General features: G+C 40.4%; 3 protein-coding genes across 5 annotated transcripts in view; 1 reads left to right on the forward strand and 2 right to left on the reverse strand.

The window, feature by feature from the left end:
* The first annotated feature begins 1,424 nt into the window (after window positions 1-1,424).
* Window positions 1,425-14,233, forward strand: LOC117307119 (F-box only protein 7-like). Its single transcript, XM_033791779.1, has 9 exons — window positions 1,425-1,716; window positions 3,232-3,793; window positions 4,055-4,301; window positions 9,666-9,731; window positions 10,425-10,517; window positions 11,274-11,326; window positions 11,908-12,066; window positions 12,674-12,819; window positions 13,341-14,233. The coding sequence occupies exons 1-9, from the start codon at window positions 1,616-1,618 to the stop codon at window positions 13,579-13,581; spliced, it is 1,668 nt and encodes a 555-aa protein (XP_033647670.1). The 5' UTR covers window positions 1,425-1,615; the 3' UTR covers window positions 13,582-14,233.
* On the reverse strand, window positions 6,528-8,967 carry LOC117307120. 2 transcript variants are annotated; one of them, XM_033791780.1, is made up of 3 exons: window positions 8,803-8,967; window positions 7,677-7,921; window positions 6,528-7,440 (listed from the first exon to the last, which is right to left on the reverse strand). In XM_033791780.1, exons 2-3 carry the CDS (start codon window positions 7,878-7,880, stop codon window positions 7,069-7,071), a joined length of 576 nt encoding a protein of 191 aa, XP_033647671.1. In that variant the 5' UTR covers window positions 7,881-7,921; window positions 8,803-8,967; the 3' UTR covers window positions 6,528-7,068. The 2 variants fall into 2 exon arrangements, with proteins under 2 accessions (XP_033647671.1, XP_033647672.1); XM_033791781.1 differs by lacking the exon at window positions 8,803-8,967 and adding an exon at window positions 8,726-8,801.
* Window positions 14,234-18,933: 4,700 nt separating the features above from the next.
* Window positions 18,934-20,159, reverse strand: part of LOC117307091 (synapsin-like) — a 44,220-nt gene continuing 42,994 nt past the window's right edge. For both annotated transcript variants that reach the window (XM_033791749.1, XM_033791748.1), the window contains one exon: window positions 18,934-19,741. In XM_033791749.1, coding sequence (XP_033647640.1) covers window positions 19,465-19,741 — 277 coding nt within the window. In that variant the 3' untranslated portion in view covers window positions 18,934-19,464. The remainder of the gene's footprint in view (window positions 19,742-20,159) is intronic.

Here is a 20,159-nt window from a genome sequence, read left to right on the forward strand (position 1 = left end):
TACAAGTGAGAATACTGGTTATCACAATAAAGCAGTGCATTTAACACCCAGGCGGCCGTGGGCCCAACCGCGCTCTCTGTCCTGCATTAACGGACCGCGTCGGCCGTGCACGCTTGTGGGGGACAGAGCTCCGCTTGCCCCCACGAGCCCTTCCCTCCGAATGCCACCGCGGTGGACCGCCCCGTGCCGTACTACGCCCCGTGCCGTAAACGGGAAGAACTGCTGCAACCAAGTCCAGTGGATGATGTTTTGAATGGGTCAAGCAGTTTGCTAGTATAGCCAATTCTTAAATGTTTTGTGTTGTTGTCCAGTGCACAAAATAGTTATAAATTTTGAATTCATAATTTTGTAATATTGGAGATAAAGGGGAATATAACTATCACAGTGCGTGAAGTCAATCACAAGAGGGCGCCTAACCGATCTAACGGTGCCTCAAATTTTGATTTAGTGGTTTTTCTCAAAAATTAATACTGCGATCAATTACCACTTCACAATGATGCATTATTAAAGCCTACCTAAGATGGTCTTTTTGGAGACACAAGCTCTGATGCATGTGATGTTGCGTTGCTGCTGACAGTATAGTTATGTAAGTAATATTTAGAAGAAGAAGAAGAAGAAATCACCAGGAAGGACATTTTGGAGATTAAAGGGGAATTATATTGGGCCCGCGGCACCCGGGAACTGACATCAACCCCACCCTTTTTTGACGAATCTGCTGCACAGCATGCAAGCTTAGCAGTCCGTGGCCATTTTAGACTCTCAGAGCTTTGCAAACAAATAACACGTCAACATCATTAACTCAACTCAATCTAGAGCTAGACTGTTTTGAACCCCTGTAAGTAGAATTCTCTAACTGGTCTTTGCGACACGATGAACGGTGCTCTGTGCGGCTAAAAGTTTATAATTGAAGCTATAAAGCATACATACACCAGCCAATGGGAGCAATGTATGCAAATCTTGGCCTAGTATAGTTAGCATTGCATGCATAATAAGAACCAGACTTGGTACATTTTGACCACAGAGGGCGCTAGACCGTTCTAACGGTGCTTCAAATTCTGAAGAAGTCGGAATTGTACCGCGGTATTGTCATACTCTGATGTGGCAAAACCACTTCACCAAATTAAGGAGAATGTGATATGCTGAGAATTTCTTTACTATTTCTTCCTTATTCATACACATTGGAATAAGCCCAAAATAATCACAGGACTGCTATTTTTTGTCTGGTTGAACATTACTTACTGCTCCATGGGTTGAATGATGTACGCACAAAATTTATGATGTGTGTGGACATTAGTTTGTCGGCTGTATTTAATTTCCAAATTCTTTTTCAGGAAACTGATAATGAAGTTATCATCGCTTTTATCAGAATTTGAAAAAACCGCTAGAATCATTTAAAGACATCATCAGATTATTTAGAAAAACACTACTGAGTGAAAGTTGGACGGCATCTGTCAGAAAAAAAAACCTCAGCGGGAGACTGATCTTGTCGTCGCTTGGTGGCGCTATTTAATGTTTACAAGAAGCTTCGTCGAAGCTTGTTATGAAATGTGTGAATCTGCATTTTGTCTCTGACATAGATTGTCTTATTTCAATCTGCATACGCTGAAAAAACACCATGAAGTTGAGAGTAAGACTCGAGGGTCGAACTCAAAGAGTAGAGTTCGATACAGATCCTACCATTGATGCAGTCAAAGGCACAGTCGCAAGTCTTTTTGGGTAACTAAACTTTACGAATAATCATCTCCCTCTCCCTCATCAATGATCAGTATGATCAGTCAATGCATGGTTAAATCACGGAGGAATAAATTAGTTCATCCATGTTTAAATGGGGGGGGGGGGGGGGGGGGGAGGGGGGAGCCTCATAGTTTCTAGAAGTACAGAACGAGCATCCTTCCTAGACCCAGTGATCAAGTACAGAGCCCCAGTTACTGGGTCTAGAATTTTTTTTTATCGAAAGTCTCCCGGCCACCTACCTGCATTATCTGTCTGATTTATGGTACCCAAAACTATCACACTCAGTATCTTAGCGAGGGGGGACCCAGTGCAAAAGTAGCAGTTGGGTAAGCCTATTCGGAATTGCAGCTGCGCATGTATGTTACTGCTGGCAATGCAATTTGTCTATCTCTCGTGTGACCTTTTGACAATACCCGCTGCCCGCTGGTATAGACCTTGCATTGATGTCATCCAGCCGCCATCTTTGAGGTCAAACGGTGACGGAATAATCAAAACGCACATAGATTGACCAATGAACAATCTCCTTTTGACCTCAATGCGGGGGCGCCGTACTGAAATGACGTCATGTGCATAAGGTCTATTGTCAAAAGGTCAAGGGAGTTAGACAAAATGCGTTGTCAGCAGCAACATACATGCGCAGCTGCAATTCCGAATAGGCTAATTATTCAGATTAAAGCCAGTGGACACTTTCGGTAAAAAGTATTATCCAAGGCCCACACTTCGTGTATAACAACTTATATATAAAGTAACAAACCTGTGAAAATTTAGGCTCAATCGGTCATCGGAGTCGGGAGAAAATAATGGGAAAACCTACCCTTGTTTTCGCACATTTCGCTGTGTCATGACATGTGTTTACTAAAAATCCGTAATTCTCGATGTCAAGAGTTGATAATTGTTTTTATGTTTTCTCAAAAAGTAAAGCATTTCATGGAATAATATTTCAAGAGAAGTCTTTTACCATTACCTTCTTGTAAACCCTGTAAGTTATTTGTAAATCTGTGAACTTTTTTTTTTTTCTTCTGTTCCGAAAGTGTATAATGGCTTTAACTCTTACAAGATGTGAAAAGAACAATAGTTAACATCGCGTCTTATTATATAATAGTGTTATTCCTCAGAATGAGTACTGATTTGAACACAATACCTTCTGGTCACTGGGCCATGTATTTCATTCCTTAAAAACCACCTCAGCTCGCTGGGAATACAGCCAGTGCTGCCAAGTATGTGTAGCACACTACGCTAAATCAGTCACAAGAACCGTCTCTGCCCTCACGGGTACCTATTTTACCTTTGGGTGAAGAGAAGCAATTCTAGTTTTAAAAAGTGTCATGAACCATCACCCTAATGACTCAGCAACTAGAACTCGAGTCCAATTAGACAAAACCTCTCGGCCATGACATGCTATGAAACAGTAAGTCTAATGTCTAAAGCTACGAAATGGAGAGATTTAATCATGAATTTCTGTTTTTTATTTATCCTTTTATACATTAATTAATACAGACATGATGTAGCTACTTTTGAGTTGAGTCTGAACGGTCGCGAGGCCTTGCATGGGGACCCAGAGACACCTCTCTCTCACTTTGATATTGTGTCCGGTGATCTGATACGCATCATCAGGACTCACGAGGGAGCTGTTCAGTCATCTGGCTTCTCAAACAATCCTACAAGTATCTTGCCGTCTCGAGCTGAAGGCGCTCCAAAGGTATCAAGCCCTGATCCTGTTCGTATGGAAGTCGAGGAAGAGGATCGGCGAAGTCTTAATGCTCAAAGAGAGTTGAAAGAAACTTCAGAGACAAATCGAACAACTGAAATGCCCAAGTCCCAACCATCTGCATCATGGAGGACTCCAGGGCAAGGCGGACATGTCATGGAGGAAGTGAGAGATGAGGAGGATACTCTGCCCAGGGCAGTCAAGGAGCCAATGCTGTGCCGTAGTGCGACAGACTGTTTGATTCCCCAGAGGTTGAAGGTGCTGTCTCTGGAGAACAGACCAAAGAGCTTGAATGAAGCACTGTGCATTGTTCTTCATGTACTCATGTTGGAGACGGGGTTCCACGCCGAGGTAATTAGAACCTCACTAGGATTATACGTAGAACTTTCTATCGCAATGCCACAGACTGAGTTTTTGTCAACCAAGGTTGGAGAAATATGGAAAGCTATATGCAAAACAAAAAACAAATGGTAACATTTTGTTGGTGTAGCCCTCACCTTGAAGTGGCCTTCAGGCCTTGTTAAGTAAGGCGATCTCTCGAAATGTTGTTGTTGTTAGCCAAAAATAGTCTTTAATTACTAAAACGTCCCTCTCATGTTAACTTTTTTACAGATATTAAAACATTGCAGCATATGTAGCTCGTTGAACTCATCAGCAGACCCCTCTCAATCGACACCCTCATCATCGGACGATCAAACGGAGGACGTACTCGCCGTCGTCCACGACGACATCAGTGCAAACATGCCTCACGGTTGGAGAGTCAATGGCGTCCATAAGCTGACTTACCACCATCCGGCATGTGAGGGCGCTGTTTGCTGTGTAGCGTGTGTACCAGTTGGAAGTCTGTTGGCAATTCATGGTAAGAATTACTCTACAAAAGTGGTTGTCAACAAGGGGTTGGGTTTGTTTGGTGTGTAAGGGCCTTAAGTCACAAGAGGCAACTTTTCCAGGCAACTTGTTGGCAACCAACTGCAGTGCACCCTACGGTACCACTCTGGTAGCACATATAATTTTCCAACAATGTTTTTAAAGGAACACGTTGCCTTGGATCGGTCGAGTTGGTCTTTGAAAGGCATTTGAAACCGTTTGTTATAAAATGCATATGGTTAGAAAGATATTTTAAAAGTAGAATACAATGATCCACACAAATGTGCCTCTAAATTACGTGGTTTTCCTTTTCCTTTGCGAACTAACACGGTCGGCCATTTATGGGAGTCAAAAAATTGACTCCCATAAATGGCCGACCGTGTTAGTCTACGAGGTAAGAGGAAAACCACGTAATTTCGAGTGATACTTGTGTGGATCATTATATTCTACTTTTAAAATATCTCTCTAATCATATGCATTTTATAACAAACGGTTACAAACGCTTTTCAAAGACAAACTCGACCGATCCAAGGCAACGTGTTCCTTTAAGAACATGTTACCATCTTGACCCAATCCACCTGATGTCATCATCAGAATAATCTTGAAGGCACCATTTTGTGGGCAATGTCACTGAGCGTTATTCAGTGAAGCTCGCATTTTTGGCGTTGCATCGTTTACACAAATACCTATTGCCCACCAAAATGTGTGACGTGCGTGCAAGGGGTCAATAGACCCACCAGGTGACAAGCGTTCGACCAAACAAAATGCATTTAACTGATAATAATGGATTATAACGGATTGTGGCGCAGCTGAAGAACCCCAAAAGTGTCGAGACTTGGGTTCAACGAGGAGAAGCATGTAACTGGATTACAGCACTGGCTGTATTCCCAGCGAGCTGAGGTGGTTTTTAAGGAATGAAATACATGGCCCAGTGACCAGGAGGTATTATGTTCAAATCAGTACTCATTCTCAGGAATAGCACTATTATATAATAAGACGCGATGTTAACTATTGTTCTTTTCACATTTTGTATGAGTTAAAGCCATTATAAACTTTCGGAACAGAAAAAAAAAATAAAAGTTCACACATTTACAAATAACTTACAGGGTTTACAGAAGGTAATGGTAAAAGACTTCTCTTGAAATATGATTCCATGAAATGCTTTACTTTTTGGGAAAACATTAAAACAATTATCAATTCTCGACAACAAGAATTACGGATTATAGTAAACACATGTCATGACACGGCGAAACGTGCGGAAACAAGGGTGGGTTTTCCCGTTATTTTCTCCCGACTCCGATGACCGATTAAGCCTAAATTTTCACAGGTTTGTTATTTTATATATAAGTTGTGATACACGAAGTGTGGGCCTTTGGACAATACTGTTTACCGAAAGTGTCCAATGGCGTTAAAATAAAATTAATATAATTTTACACGTGTCGTATTTTACACCATTTCACTTTGCATATATACAGGGGGCGACTTTGTGAGGGGCGGCTTTGACAGGGGGCGACTTTGTAAGTGAGGGGGCGACTTTGTGGTGGGCGACTTTGCTGGGGGGCGACTTTGTAGTGGGCGACTTTGCTGGGGGGCGACTTTGTTGTGGGCGATTTTGCTGGGGGGCGAGATGACTGGTTTCCATACAAGATCGTTAGTCAATCTCAATGGCAGAGAGAGAGCTACGAGACACTATTGGAACCAAATATTTTGCAACCAGCTTGCCAACTAGTACCAACTCCATCTATGTTGGTGAGTTCAAGGCGTGAAATTAAGGGAAACATCAACAAGACTACATTACATGGCTTGCAGTATAAAACCTTAAAAGGACCAGATAATTTGTAACAAAAAATGAGAACACTTTCTACACGGTTTTTAAATTTTGAGCCGTTTGTGGAATAAGCATGAAGAGAAGACTCATCTCATTTTAATAATGGGTTATTCTTCAATACTCAATTGAAAGATCAGTCTTTAAAAAAATGCAGTGACGTGTTATTATTCAAATACACAAGACCGCTGGACTTGTACAGTCTTAAAGGGATGCTGCAGTGAATTCAAATAAAACAGTTAATTTTGCTGTCATTTATTTCTGATATATGTATTGAACATCAATAAAATGTGTTTTGTTTATTCCCGACATATCTGACTTGCGTAATTAGCGAATAAGTCATGACCCCCCCCCCTTTCGGGAATTCAAACATACCGTCGGCAAACAGAGTCTGGTCCCTAACTACACGCGCCTAGGTACCAGGCCACACAGTGCACACGTCTCTATATGCACACAGCCAGGGGGCCCGGCAGCTCAGGTTACCGACATAAAGTCACGTTTATGCAAATGAAGGCTCCCTTTTAGGGGCGGGGTGGGTTCCCCTAATCTCTTGAAAACCATTTTAAGCCCTAGGTAATACATTACTTCAATACTCAAATGACTTGAAAGATATTTGTTTATCAGTCTGTGTATAAAAATACAGTGTGGTGTTATTATTACAAAATACAAGACTGCTGGACTTGTACGTTCTTACGTTTACTGGCCCAAAGCTAAAATCATGGGCCTGAGGCCTGTGGTCCAGTGTTAATTTGGAGCCACTGGTTAATTTGGAGCCCTGGCTAATATTTTAACACTCGTATTTGTATTTCTAAAGTTTATATAAAAAATGCAGTGAGGTGTTTTTATTCAAATATACGAGACCGTCAGACTTGTACGGTCTTAAGTTTACTCCAGCTGTCCAGTGTTAGTTTGGAACCCCCTGGTGATGTGTCCACTACTCACTCGGGATACCTGCACCAGGACCTCGGGTGTACAAGCAATACACACAGTAGAATGTGCCCAAGATATTGGGCAGGAAAGTCATAGCGAATCCCAGGGCGCGATTTATGCGGTTATCCGTGGCCAGGTACCCGATGGAAAACATCACTCGCCCGCAGAGGAAAACAAAGACGAGTATCGGGACGATCTTTAGACTCTGGCCCTCTTGGTACGAGCTGATGACCAGAACGACCATCGCGTGGATCAGGGTCTGCTCCAAGGTGTTTTGGAGGACCCGCTGTTTAGCTTCCACAATTTTTTGTGATACTGCCAGGGTGGGATCGTAGCCTGCCGTCTCGATGTTGGCCCCACGGGTTCGGGCAACTAACTGAAAGAAAAGATTAAAAAGATGTTATACAGTGTAAGGATAAAAAATGGCCGCCTCTAACATTTTTAAACTGCTGGGCTGTTTTTCAAAATTTATTCGTTTTCGTCTGAGATTGTAAAAACGTATCCTTTTTCTTAAAAAGAAAAGACAAAATTAATGTGGCCTCTAAAAAGTAAGCGGGCGGGGACACTAAACATGTTTTTGTTTTAATTTGGCCTAATGAGGTTATAACTTACCAGCACACAGGACACCAAGGGTACCAGTGAAAGGATCAGCCAGCGTAGGGCAAAGGCTAGCCGGTCACCAACCCTAGATGTGTTGGGTACGCTGATATCCACGTGGGTCATTCCGATGTACACAATGCCCAGCACCAGCAAAAAACCGGTGGCAACCAAAAAGTTGACCCTCCTGAGGAGTTGGGTTTGGGAAGGTTTTGCCATGATACATACAGTAGATTCCACTTAAAACAGCCTTGTTGAACCTAAATGGAAGAAATAGAAACACAGATTACAAATATTTCAGTTCAGTGCAAGGAAAACCATCAGTTGGTATTTGAAGGCACTGGGGGTCGATTTCACAAAGAGTTAGGACGAGTCCTAGAAGAAGATATGAAAAACGTATGGCTAGTCCCAAATTAGAACGAGTAACTCGTCTTAACTAGAGATAAGACTAGTCTTAACTCTATGTGAAATCCACGTTTGGTAATTGTCAAAGACCAGTATTTTCACTTGGTGTATTATCCCCAGATGCATAAAATAACAAACCTGTGCAAATTTAGACTCAGTTGGTCATCGAAGTTGCTAAGAAAAAAACAGGGAAAAAAAACACCATTTTGCAGATAATTGTCTGCTTTCAGATGCGGAAGAAAAGCTTCAGGGCCTGAAGTCTTTCTCAGATTCATATAACTAAGAGAAGTTACCTCCTTTACCTCCTTTTTAAGGAGGGAAACCTAAGTTAGGGAAACTTAGGAAAACTACTGTGTATTTACCTCATACTACTGAGGGAAACCTCTAAAACTACTGTGTATTTTACAATGTACTTCAATGTACCTCTATATATATACTAATGTGTGAAACCTCAAAAAGTAAAACGTATAAAACTACTCTGTATTTACCCCCATACTACTGAGGGAAACCTCAGAAAGGAAAACTTATAAAACTACATGTACTCTGTATTACTACCTAGGGATACCTCGGAAAGGAAAACCTCCAAGTAAAACTACTGTGTATTTACCCCCATACTACTGAGGGAAACCTCTAACACATACTGTGTATAAATTACTTACTACTGAGTAGGCCCTCAGAAAAAAAACCTCCAAAACTACTGCCTGTTTGTTGAACCAACTTAGATGCTAATAGTTACCCTGAATATGCCTTGAATCCTCTGGTGTGTCTGTGGAGTTGTTTCTATGTGGCTTTACTTACAGACAGTAGGCCTACCTGTACCTTGTTGTTTGTGCAAAGTACGTCAAAGGTTAAATGGTCCTGCAAAAACCTACATTACACAGCATAATCAGCCCCCAGTGAGAGATTACAGATCTATCCGTGGGGAAGGGCTATTGTTAAGCCTTTCGGTGTACGTGTTGACTGTGTTCAATACCTGGGAATTATTGGTTCATAGAGTACATCAGGGTCAAGTTACAGCAAAACAACTAGGTTGGTCTTGACTTTATTGTGGGCGCACCCAAATAAATGGAAGTCCTACAGCAACCCGCGCTATTAAATTGATGTGCATATAAACAAAAATATTTTAATCAGCTGGAATAAGTCCCTCATTCTTAAAGGCACGGGAAATAAATGTGAATTTAATTTAATTTAATTTAATTTACACTTTTGGTAATAATTACTCAAATTATTGTTAGCAAATTTTGTTTATCTTGGTTACGAGCTACGGAGAGCTGTTGAAGAGTATAAAACATTGTGAGAAACTGCTCCCTCTACAGTACCCCCATAGTTTTTCTAGAAAGAGGTAATTTTCACTCAAAATTAAAAGACTTCAGGCTTGAAGCCTTTTATTAGGCATCTGAGTACACACAAAATTGTGGTATTTCATTATTCTCTTGCACCTTTGATGATCAAATGAGTCAGAATTCTCTCAGAATTGTTATTGTATGCATTCAATGGGGTACATCAATTGTGAGAAAACTAGTCTTCCACATTAACTTGCGTCCAGTGCCTTTTTGCTCACCAGTTTTATATTGTTATCATGATTTTCTTCCTTTGCAGGGGTGACATCTGGTAAAGCTCGATTTAATCTACAGCTAAAGCCAAGTGACTATGTAACAACAGTAGGTATGTTTGTGTAGATTAATAATGGCTGCATGCCATGGCTATCTTCTTTATTATGGTAAATTTTCTTAAATCAATACACCTACATGTAATACAGGGATATGATTTCTCTGTTTTTAACCGAACATCAGTTTTTTTAAGTCCCCACCCCACACGAAACACCCTAGATTGCATTGTAGGGCTCTCAAACCGAAAGATAAATGTATGTAAACAGGCTTCGCAATTTTTCACGCTTTGCGCTCAAAGTTCAGGTATTTTTCTTCAACAGACCATCACATCCCTGATATAAGTTTTGAGATCAGACTTTATCTATGGGCGTCTCAAAGGGCTAATCGTTATTTATTTCCAGACAGGTTTTTGGGGTTTATGAATTATGAGACCCATTTATGTAACACCGTATAAGTGTCAACAAGGTGCTGCAGAAACACCGCATGGGCAGCCCCTTCTTTTAGCGAAAAAGTGTTACTGGGTTCTTTTTTTACGGGAATTACACAACATTGGCGATAAATAATTGTTAAAGACCTTACTGGAAAAGGTCTCACACTTTTTAAAACAAAGCACCAAAATACCTAGCAGGAAGACATACTGAGTGCTTTGATACACCCCTAGGGGGTGTGATAAAGCACTATATATAAGAACCTAGTATTATTGCTATTATTATAACTTACTGTTTTTATTGGTGTCGTTGATTACCAGATGATGCTCAGCCACGGTATACCAATCTTCCCCAGGTGTCCAGACTCTATAAAGATGCAGTTGCTTATCCTCTGCTGCTGACGACAAGATCAGGTAAAGTCTTCTTATTTCGAGTCCATCATCTACTCTAATTCAAATTTTTAGCCAGGATTGGGCGCATTTCGGCCGCTACTGTTTCCTGCCATCAGACCTTCTAAGACTCATCGCAGGAGCATTGGGGCGAATCCCTTCTCTGTTCGATAAGGGGTTCTTTTACATGCATTACACAACACACATGACCAATAGCTTTCTGTCCCATCCGTTGCTTAAAGCCATTATACACTTTCGGCACAGAAAAAAAAAAAGTTCACAGATTTACAAAACTTACAGGGTTTACAGAAGGTAATGGTGAAAGACTTCTCTTGAAATATTATTCCATGAAATGCTTTACTTTTCCAAAAAACATTAAAACAATTATCAATTCTCGTTGTCGAGAATTACGGATTTATTGGTTTTCCCCATTATTTTCTCCCGACTCTGATGACCGATTGAGCCTAAATTTTCACAGGTTATTTTTTATATATGTTGTGATACACGAAGTGTGGGCCTTTGGACAATACTGTTTACCGAAAGTGTCCAATGGCTTTAAGGACACATGTGTTACACCTGGGATTCGAACCTACACTCTGCCGATCAGAAACAACACCAGAGCTTGAGTCCGATGGTCTTAATTGCTCGGCAACAATACGCCCTTTTGTAGCTGCGCCCTTCGCAATTTAGCTTCTCAGCTGTGAGTGAGGACGATGAGCTTCCAAAAACATACCAATCAAAGAACTAATTGACCAAAGTTATTTGTTAACTTCATTTCAGAGCTGGGTCTTGTTCCTCTAAATGGTCTACTGGGTCTAGTTCCTGAAGTCCAGGTAAGTGTTTCTAATGGTCACAGGACATAACTACTGTCGCCACCCTAAGCCCATTTAGTGCTTATTACTGCAATCATTATTTCCTGCCTTGCATACATACATCGCGCCAACAAACTGTGTACTGTTGGAAAGAGCACCTTATTCTCTTATGATATATATTTTGTCATGTTTTCCATCTCATATCACTAGTAATGAGAGTAGTAATAATACAAATTAATAATAAATAACCAGATATCGATACGAGTAATGCGCACTCGTTTCCAACTTGCTGGGTGTTCAAGTCGCAATAAAACCAAAAACAAAACAGAAGTAAACAGACATGACAAAATTAGTCTTTGAAAACACGTGACATAAGATAAGTTTAGAGAATAGATTTGAATTTTGTGGTACAGAAACAAAATCTAGGATTAAGTGGAAGAGAGTTTGAGATGCGCAGCGCAGCCAAAGAATTTTTTTAAACTTTTTGGTCATCTAATGGTTTTGCCTCATTTGTGAGCTCTATGGGAAAACCTGTATTTAGGTAGTTCCGGGTTAAAAAAAAAGTGATGAAATATTTGTAAAAATGTTGTCTTGTCACCCAGCTCCTGATTCTGAGCTATCTGGATGCAACTAGTCTGCTTAATATTGCCGAGGTATGTCAACATTTCTACAACATGGCCGCCGATATGTCGCTATGGAGACAGCTCCTCCTCAGGGATTTTGGATGCAGGGACTCAGACAGTAATCTCGATTGGAAAGAGGTAACAGTGGCCGATTTCACAAAATTCTAGGATTAATCCTATCTCAAGTTAGGACGAGTAATCCGTCCTAACTTAGGATGGGTTCAATGCATCCTTACGTCTTCGAATTCAGAACTGAAATCGTCCTAAGTCTAAAGATTTAATCCTAAGTTAGGAAGAGTTTGGTGATATTGACGGCAGGTTTGGTAAGAAACAGTCCCTTCAGAATCGTTTTTTTTTTTTTTTTTTTTACTATCAAATCTCCAAGAAGCGCCATTTGATTTTTAATTACACTCCGAACAAGGCATGATATTGGACCCTTCGGAAAAGAGCAAGACAAACTAGGAAAGAATATCATGGCTGCAATTCTTTTGAATGTCAAGAGGTTGAAGAGTTTCATGAGCGATGGTTTGATCTTTTTATTTCAATCTTTTAACGCTCAAGCCCGGTTTCAGACTTCCGGCAAATTTTGTCATCACGAATTGGCAACGGACAATTCCCAGTGCTCAACTCCTGCTACTACACATTCACTGCGACACAGCCCTGTGACGTCAACATTGGTATCACATTTTGCATTCGCACGAAGTATTAACCGAGCAATATCCCTGCATCTCAATCTTTCTCATAGCTTTACAAACAGAAGTACAAGAACAAGAAGGATCTTGAGAGATACAGGAGGAATCTGATGGATCGATCGTTACCGGTCAGACCAGGGGTGTTCTTTCCTCCGCAACCGCTCTTCCCGACTATGCCTGGATACCCATCAGGTTATAGGTGAGTGCATTTGGGTACCAGACCAACTTTAGAGTAGGCGAAAGCCAACCTCGATCCCGATGCTGCCAGGCTGTTTTTTCCAGCATGCACTTCTCTCCCATAACCTTTGTTGTTGGTTAATCATTAAACACGTGGCTGTTCTACTCATGCAATGGACTCAAGCACGGTAGCCGTCAAAGGAGGCATCAAGTCAAAGATCAACTGGTCCCCTCTCATTCTTTGATATTGTGACATTTCTAAATGTATGCAGTTTGACTGTGTAAAGACATGATGAATTTGAATTGGAATTGCGAAGAACTGCTTTGTACTTTGACATGCACATACTTTTAAAAGCGTCCTACAAGCGCCATGCAATCACTTGAATGTTTTAAGGACACAAGTGTCAAAACTGGGACTCGAACCAATACTCTGCTGATCAGAAACACCAGAGCTTGGGTTCAGTGTGCTAAACTCCTCTGCCAAGATACTCCATCTGTAAAAATCCCGTAACATTTTCGTCTCTTTCTTTTCAATTTCTACAGGGGTGGAAATTATGATTTGGATCCCTTCGCCGGTCTGGGCCAACCTCACGACATTCCCATCAGAAGAGATCCAACCATCGGGCCGTTTTCAAGACAACCCGATATCGTCCCATTTCCGGAGCAAGCACCGGGCCGTGATCCTCTTCTGAATCCATTGCCGCGAGTTCCCAACAGACGAGACCCTTTGGGCGGTAGTCGGGGCCACCGATCTGGAGGCAACAATCGAGGTTTCTTTTTCTAAGGACAGAACTGTTTCTCTACTTTGCTCAGACTTATTTCTCTGTGAGGGACTTGAGATGCCTCAGTAGTTGAAAGAAGTGTGAATACGTGTTCAATATCTAACAGTAAAAAAAAAAAAATAAAAAATAGCAAGTCTGCTGCTGCCGTTCATTTCTGAAGGCTTTTTTGTCGCTGTTCTCAGACCTATATGTAAAAAAACACAATTTGTTTTTCTATGCGGCGCAATGTAACACAAATTTAACCCATTCATTTACAGAGCACCATGAAACAGTTTCCAAAGTGCTGTGGCGCTTTCAACAGTCACTGCCAGAAACACCGTGGCATAACCCCTTTTCTTCGGGATCAGTGTAACTGGGTTCTTTTACCACATTTACCCAACACACGATACCTACGGCTTTACGTCACATCCAAATGGTCAAGTGTCATTCTAGAGGACACAAGTGTCAAGACCGGGACTCGAACCCATATTCTGCTGATCAGAAACATCCGAGCTCGAGTCTGATGTGCTTGACTGCTCATCAGCCACGAAACAAATCATTAAAGCCATTGGACACTTCCTGAACAGTACATAATTAAAAGTTCTTAGATTTAGAAATAACTTTCAGGGTTTACAGAAGGTAATGATGAAAGACTTCCCTTGAAATATTATTCCGTGAAATGCTTTACTTTTTGAGAAAACATTACAACAATTATCAATTCTCGATATCGAGAATAACGGATTTATTTAATACACTTATCATAACACGGCGAAACGTGCGGCAACAAGGGTAGGTTTTTCCCGTTATTTTCTCCCGACTCCGATGACCGATTAAGCCTAAATTTTCAGAGTTTTCTTTTTATTATATATAAGTTGTGATACACAAAGTGTGGGCCTTTGGACAATACTGTTTACTTATGTTGTCCGTTTGCTCTAATGGCCGTTGCCAGGAATCAAACCAGAGCCGAATTAAACAACCAAAAAATACATGTGGGGTCAAATCAAATGATTTATTGTTTCAAATCTTCATACAAGTTGACTTATAAATAGACTTCTCAGTGGAAACACAATTCTATTAACCGGACAATTTTAGACAATACAGACTCACCCATTCTTTCTGAAAATCAATAAGTTTTTTGGCAACAAATGTTATATAATTGCGACTGATTCGGGATTACAAAAATTGGTTGAGCCATGATAAATTGTCATTCACCTGACTATATCTTGAGAATAAATCTTGCCAACACAATAGACCTTATGCACACAATGTCATATCAGTAGGGCGCACTCACCTCAAGGTTAAAAAAGCGCCCATTCATTGGCAAAACCTGTGCGCTGTGCATACAAACCTTTGCCTTTTTATTGTTTCGTCATCGATTTACCTCTAAGATGGCGTCTGGGTGATGTCAATGCATTAAGGTCTATTTAGGAATCAATTTTCCCTTTCTGTTCAGCATGCATTTCAGGTAGCGCTTGTGCGTTTACAAGCTCACCATGGCCCAATTATTTCATAAAGCCTGTAAGCACAAAAACTTGCTAAGCAAAGAAAAGTGCTGCTTAACAGAAACAGGTTACCAGCACAAACTACATAAGGTTTACATTGTTGTGACTGGTGCCCCACTCAATTTTTGCTTAGCAGAATCTTCTGCTTAACGGGTTTATGAAATTTGGCATTTTTCCTTACATTGACTCCCATAATAGCAGACGGTAGCCCACTGTGACATTGTAAGAAGTCAATATGAACATTTGGCAATCAATGTAGTTACATTTAGTTACAACTAATTTAATTTTTCCAAAACCTTGAAACAACTAGTTGAAACAAATAGGAATCTTAAGTCGTGTAATTATTGCATCAGAGGTTAAGGCTGGAAATCCTTGTGTTCTTTATGCGCGATGTGTAAAAAAGGTATACAAGCATATTTTTAATGGGTAACGCAATACTGTGAACCACATTGCTCACACACAGTGCATAGCGGAAACTTGGACTTCTGACCTCAGAATTACAACTATAAGTGGCGTTTGAGTCCCAAGATAAAAGATCCACAGGATTAAATTGTATTACTAACATTTGTTTACTCTTAAAGATGAATTTTTTCAAAGTTAAAAAAGTTCAATTTTCATTCCAAAATATAAACCTAAAACTTATGAGAATTCTCTTTTAGCTAATACTTTACAGTTCTATGCTTCTTTTGTGGATTTTAAAAGTATATTGGAGGAGTTGAAGGCGAGTTGACGGCAAGTAGTAGGACCGACATATCACCCCTGTTCTTCTACATTAGTCAAAAGAATTGTTAATTATACAGTTAGGAATAATTGATTTGCATATAGCAGCTTGTGCAGGGGTTTTGTCATTGATGGCTAAATCTACTATGACAGTACTAATGTACCATGGTTTCGGTTATGATGAAGGGGTGTTAACAGTCGTTGAAAGTAATCCCTATTATATATTGGGATAGGTCTGAAACAATGGTATTAGCTTTGGTTTTGGACATGGCTGAATTAGCACTGTTTGCTTAAAGCCCGAGGATAATGGCAGCGTTATAACGGCTTGCGCCAAAATGACTATTGACCCATTTGCACGCATGTCACATGTGGCGAATGTGCCACGCTCACCATTTTGGTGGTCAATAGGTTTACGTGTAAACGCTGCATCGCCTAAAATGCGCACTTCACTGAATAACGCACAGATTGACATTGCCCACCCTTATGGCACATCAAAGATAATTCAAAGATGACGTCAGGTGAATTGGGTCAATAGTGGCTGTAATTGGCAGAAAGATTTGACCAACTTCCACTCATCCAAATTATCAAAGTGAAGGCCATGTCCGCTAGTACCAAATCGCTCGATCAACATTGACCACAGTGACTGAGGTCATCAGTCGCAAAACATTTGAAGTCATAAATGTCCATCCTACATGTGTATTGCAGGGAAAGGGCTTGTACTAAAATAGCCATAACGGCAGCAAAGGGCTGCAAGATTTGATGTACAGTGTCGACACGACCCAAAGCAGGAAGGATTTTATCATCAATTGGAACTCATTTCACATTCTGAGTTCCATCAAAAGAATTCATTTTCTACCCATTCAGTAATCACAAACACATTTGACACATTTTTGCATATCTTCTAACAACCAGTAGTTACATTTTACAAACATTGTTATAGTTTATGTTACATATATATTTATATGGTATTGCTTTGTTAATACACATGAACACCATTAATAAATTTGGATCGAAGTAAGCCATCCCATGTTCAGATGATGCGTTTTCTTTATAAAAAGGGTCAGCATACTGCATGTTCGAGTAACACCCATTTCAGATGGACGATTAGGGTCACGCTGAACCCAAATTCTAAACCAAGTACATGAAAAGTTTGACGTCTGAAACAGTTAGGAGCGACTGGATGCGCTAGAGGTCGAAAAGATCGGCTGTTGCAGTTGTTTGAAACGACTCTAGAGCGACTAGGTTTCAGACGTCGATCTTGTCAAGAGACGAGCCACTGTAAATGTTATGTTAACTTTGCCTGTCTGAAACCAAAATAATTTCAATCAAGGACCATAATTAACAATAGTTTGACTAACTCTGATCCAATGTCTGGTCTGGGTGGCATTGCGCACATCGGGCGGGCGCCAGAACAACAGAAGATTACAAATTTACAAATTGACTGTGACCGCCCTGTCGTGCGATCTTTCACCACCCTCTACACGCCAGTCAATGCCTAGAGTTTGCTCACAAAGCTCGGCCTCATCTTTAATTGTGACTTGCGTATTACTCTGTTTGTTTACATTGAATGTCCACTATGAATCATCCGATGTGCATTCTTCAAGAAAGCAGATTGTTGTAAAACTTGTTTGGACTTAAGCCGTCGTGTTGGACTTTTTCTTCTGCTGCCGCGTGGAAAATTACTGTGACTGGCTTTGGTGTAATGGGAGACTTTGAGGCGCTAGGTGGCAGCAGACTTACCAGGTAAATTTCCATCGTTTACGTAGTTCTGAGCATGCGCACATTACCGAGAACAATGGATTTAACCTGGTAAGTCTGCTGCCACCAAGCGTCCTGAAAGTCTCCCATTCTACCGTGCATTCCCACCTGGACTGTTTTCCCGACGTTTGCATAGCAGTTTACAGCGTGGTCACGCTAGGTTTACAGTTCGGAGCTGTTTCCATTGTACTTTAACAGCCCTGATATGTTACCGTGGCTGCACGGAAGTCTGCTACAACCTCTTTCAGCCGTAAGTAGTGTACTTCTATTGTGCGTTCCCACTTGGACTTACTCAACGACGTTGCAGAGCGTTTTCCAGCGTGGTCTCAATAGGTTTACTGCGCAGAGCTATTTAGCGGCCCCGTTCAGTTACCGTGGCTGCACAGAAGTCTTCCGGGACCTCTTTTGGCCTGTAAGTTTTACGTCACGTTTGCGGTAAGTTGACAGGGAGAGCAGTTTACCTTGCATCTCCATTGGATTTAATTTTGTTGAAAAGTCCAATGGGAACATGACTTTAGTATTCCCTTTTAAAAAGTATAGTTTAAAGATTGGTAGTTGGGTTTAGACACAAGTACCTGTTCACATAGATGAATTCGGTTAATTACAACAATTAAACGCGTGTAATTTCAGTAAGCATTTCTTCAAGGTTATTTTTTTCCACCAAATTTGAAACAAATTACTGCACAAGTTCACTTAGTGACTTCTTCAAAACAGTAAGTTCTTAAAAATATATCGTTAAATAAATAATTAGAGATGGAAGAAGTCAATTAGATAAATTACCACAAAATGACTTAGTTTGAACTTGTGAAAGATCAGGGGGGAAGAAAAAAAGTGTTTTTAGTGTATTCGTTAGTTCAATGTATTTACATGCACATAGTTTAGGAGTTAATAGCACATTTTGTTTTCCTTTAGGAAAACTTAATAGTTATAATGATTGTTGTCATAAATATCTGTGGTATTTCACATACAAGTACAGAACAGGAAGTATGCATATATATATATGTAAGATAAATAACTGAAATGTTTAAAACATTTTTTAGAAACAGCATCTGTGTAATTCTAAACTTGAAACCCAATTAACTCTTTAAACACATAAGCTAGATCTGTACATGAACGATTCCCATTATTACAAACACTGGTAGTTCAACTTATGAGATGTATATATATATATATAATTTATTTCCCGTTAAAATACTTTTATTTTCACAAAAGTGTTACAATCATTTATTGCACTCATGAACATCAAATTTATATATGAGGACTGCCGTCGATTTCACAAAAAGTTAGGACTCGTCTTATCTCGAGTTAGGACGAGTAACTCGTCCTAACTTTGGATTAATCTTAAGGTCTGCATGCTACAGTGTAGGGTTTGGACTCGTCCTAAGTCATAAGATTAGTCTTAAGTTAGGAAGAGTTTTGTGAAATCGATGGCAGATCTCTCTGTTTTAAAAACAAAAAACCAAAAAATTAAATGGTTAAGTAAAACAGGAATTCATCAGTTTTTAATCAACAATTTAGTTGATATCTTAAACACCTTAAACTTCCCCCTTATCCTCTCAAGACAAAGTTTGGGACACGAACATTGACCAAACAGTCCACCTCCCACCTGACACCACCCCAGCAACCCTTCATTTTTTCAGTACAGAAAATAAGTACTGTTGCATTTCGTCATCAGTATGGAAACTGGGCTCAATTTCATAGAGCAGCGTCAGCAAAAAGAATTTTCTGCTTAGCAGAAATGAGCAGGATACAAGTCACTTGGTAGTCTGGCTACTAACCTAAGTCTTGTAAGCATAATTTTATTGTGCTTAGCTATTTTTTTGTGCTAAAGCAGCTCTATAAAATTGGGCCTGTAGCTGTGGAAGCTTTAGACTCATTTTGCAAATGACATTGGCCATTTTCAACAAACTCTTGCGCAATTCCAATTCAGAGATCTCCAAAGATATTTGCAAAAGTCTTCTTAAGGTTCTTAAATGTATCTTCCTCTTCTGTGGGTGTCACTTTCGTTGGCAGGGGCGGTACTCCTGTTCCCATGGCACCAGGTGCCGTCCCTTTTGTTGGAGTTGCAGACTGGCTTCTCTGTGGAGTGGATGTAGGGGTTGTGCTTTTGGGTGTGATAGGAGTCTGGGAGCCGGACTTTTGGGGGCTGTGGCTGTTGGAGGAAACTGGCGGACCCAACAAACTGGAACTGGATGGAGTTTTGCTGTAAAGAAAAACAACACTCAACTTATGGATAGTGGGACATTTACAGGGTATCTGCGTGTTTTGGAAATTAAATTAAAGATTTTAAGACCCTAACAGTTCTCAATAAGTATCTAAGCACAGAAAACATCTACACAACTATTTTAGGACACAACAACCGAAACCAGACAACTTTTTAGTTAAGTAAACAAAAAATTTACTTCAGAAGTGTATTAACTTTCTAAAATAATACAGTGACCCAGCACACATTGACCAACATAAATGTTGGCCTTAACATCAGAGATTTTTATGCCTAGACGCTGCGCCGCAGCCCTATAACTCTATGTGCTTGGAACACATAGCTATGCTGGCAGCAACAATCATCTCTGCCTTCAGAACTATACCTGCCTAAAGGACAAAAGTGTCATTACCGGGATTGA

Source organism: Asterias rubens, chromosome 2 (assembly GCF_902459465.1).
Source record: "Asterias rubens chromosome 2, eAstRub1.3, whole genome shotgun sequence".
In the NCBI taxonomy this organism is placed as follows: Eukaryota; Metazoa; Echinodermata; class Asteroidea; order Forcipulatida; family Asteriidae; genus Asterias; species Asterias rubens.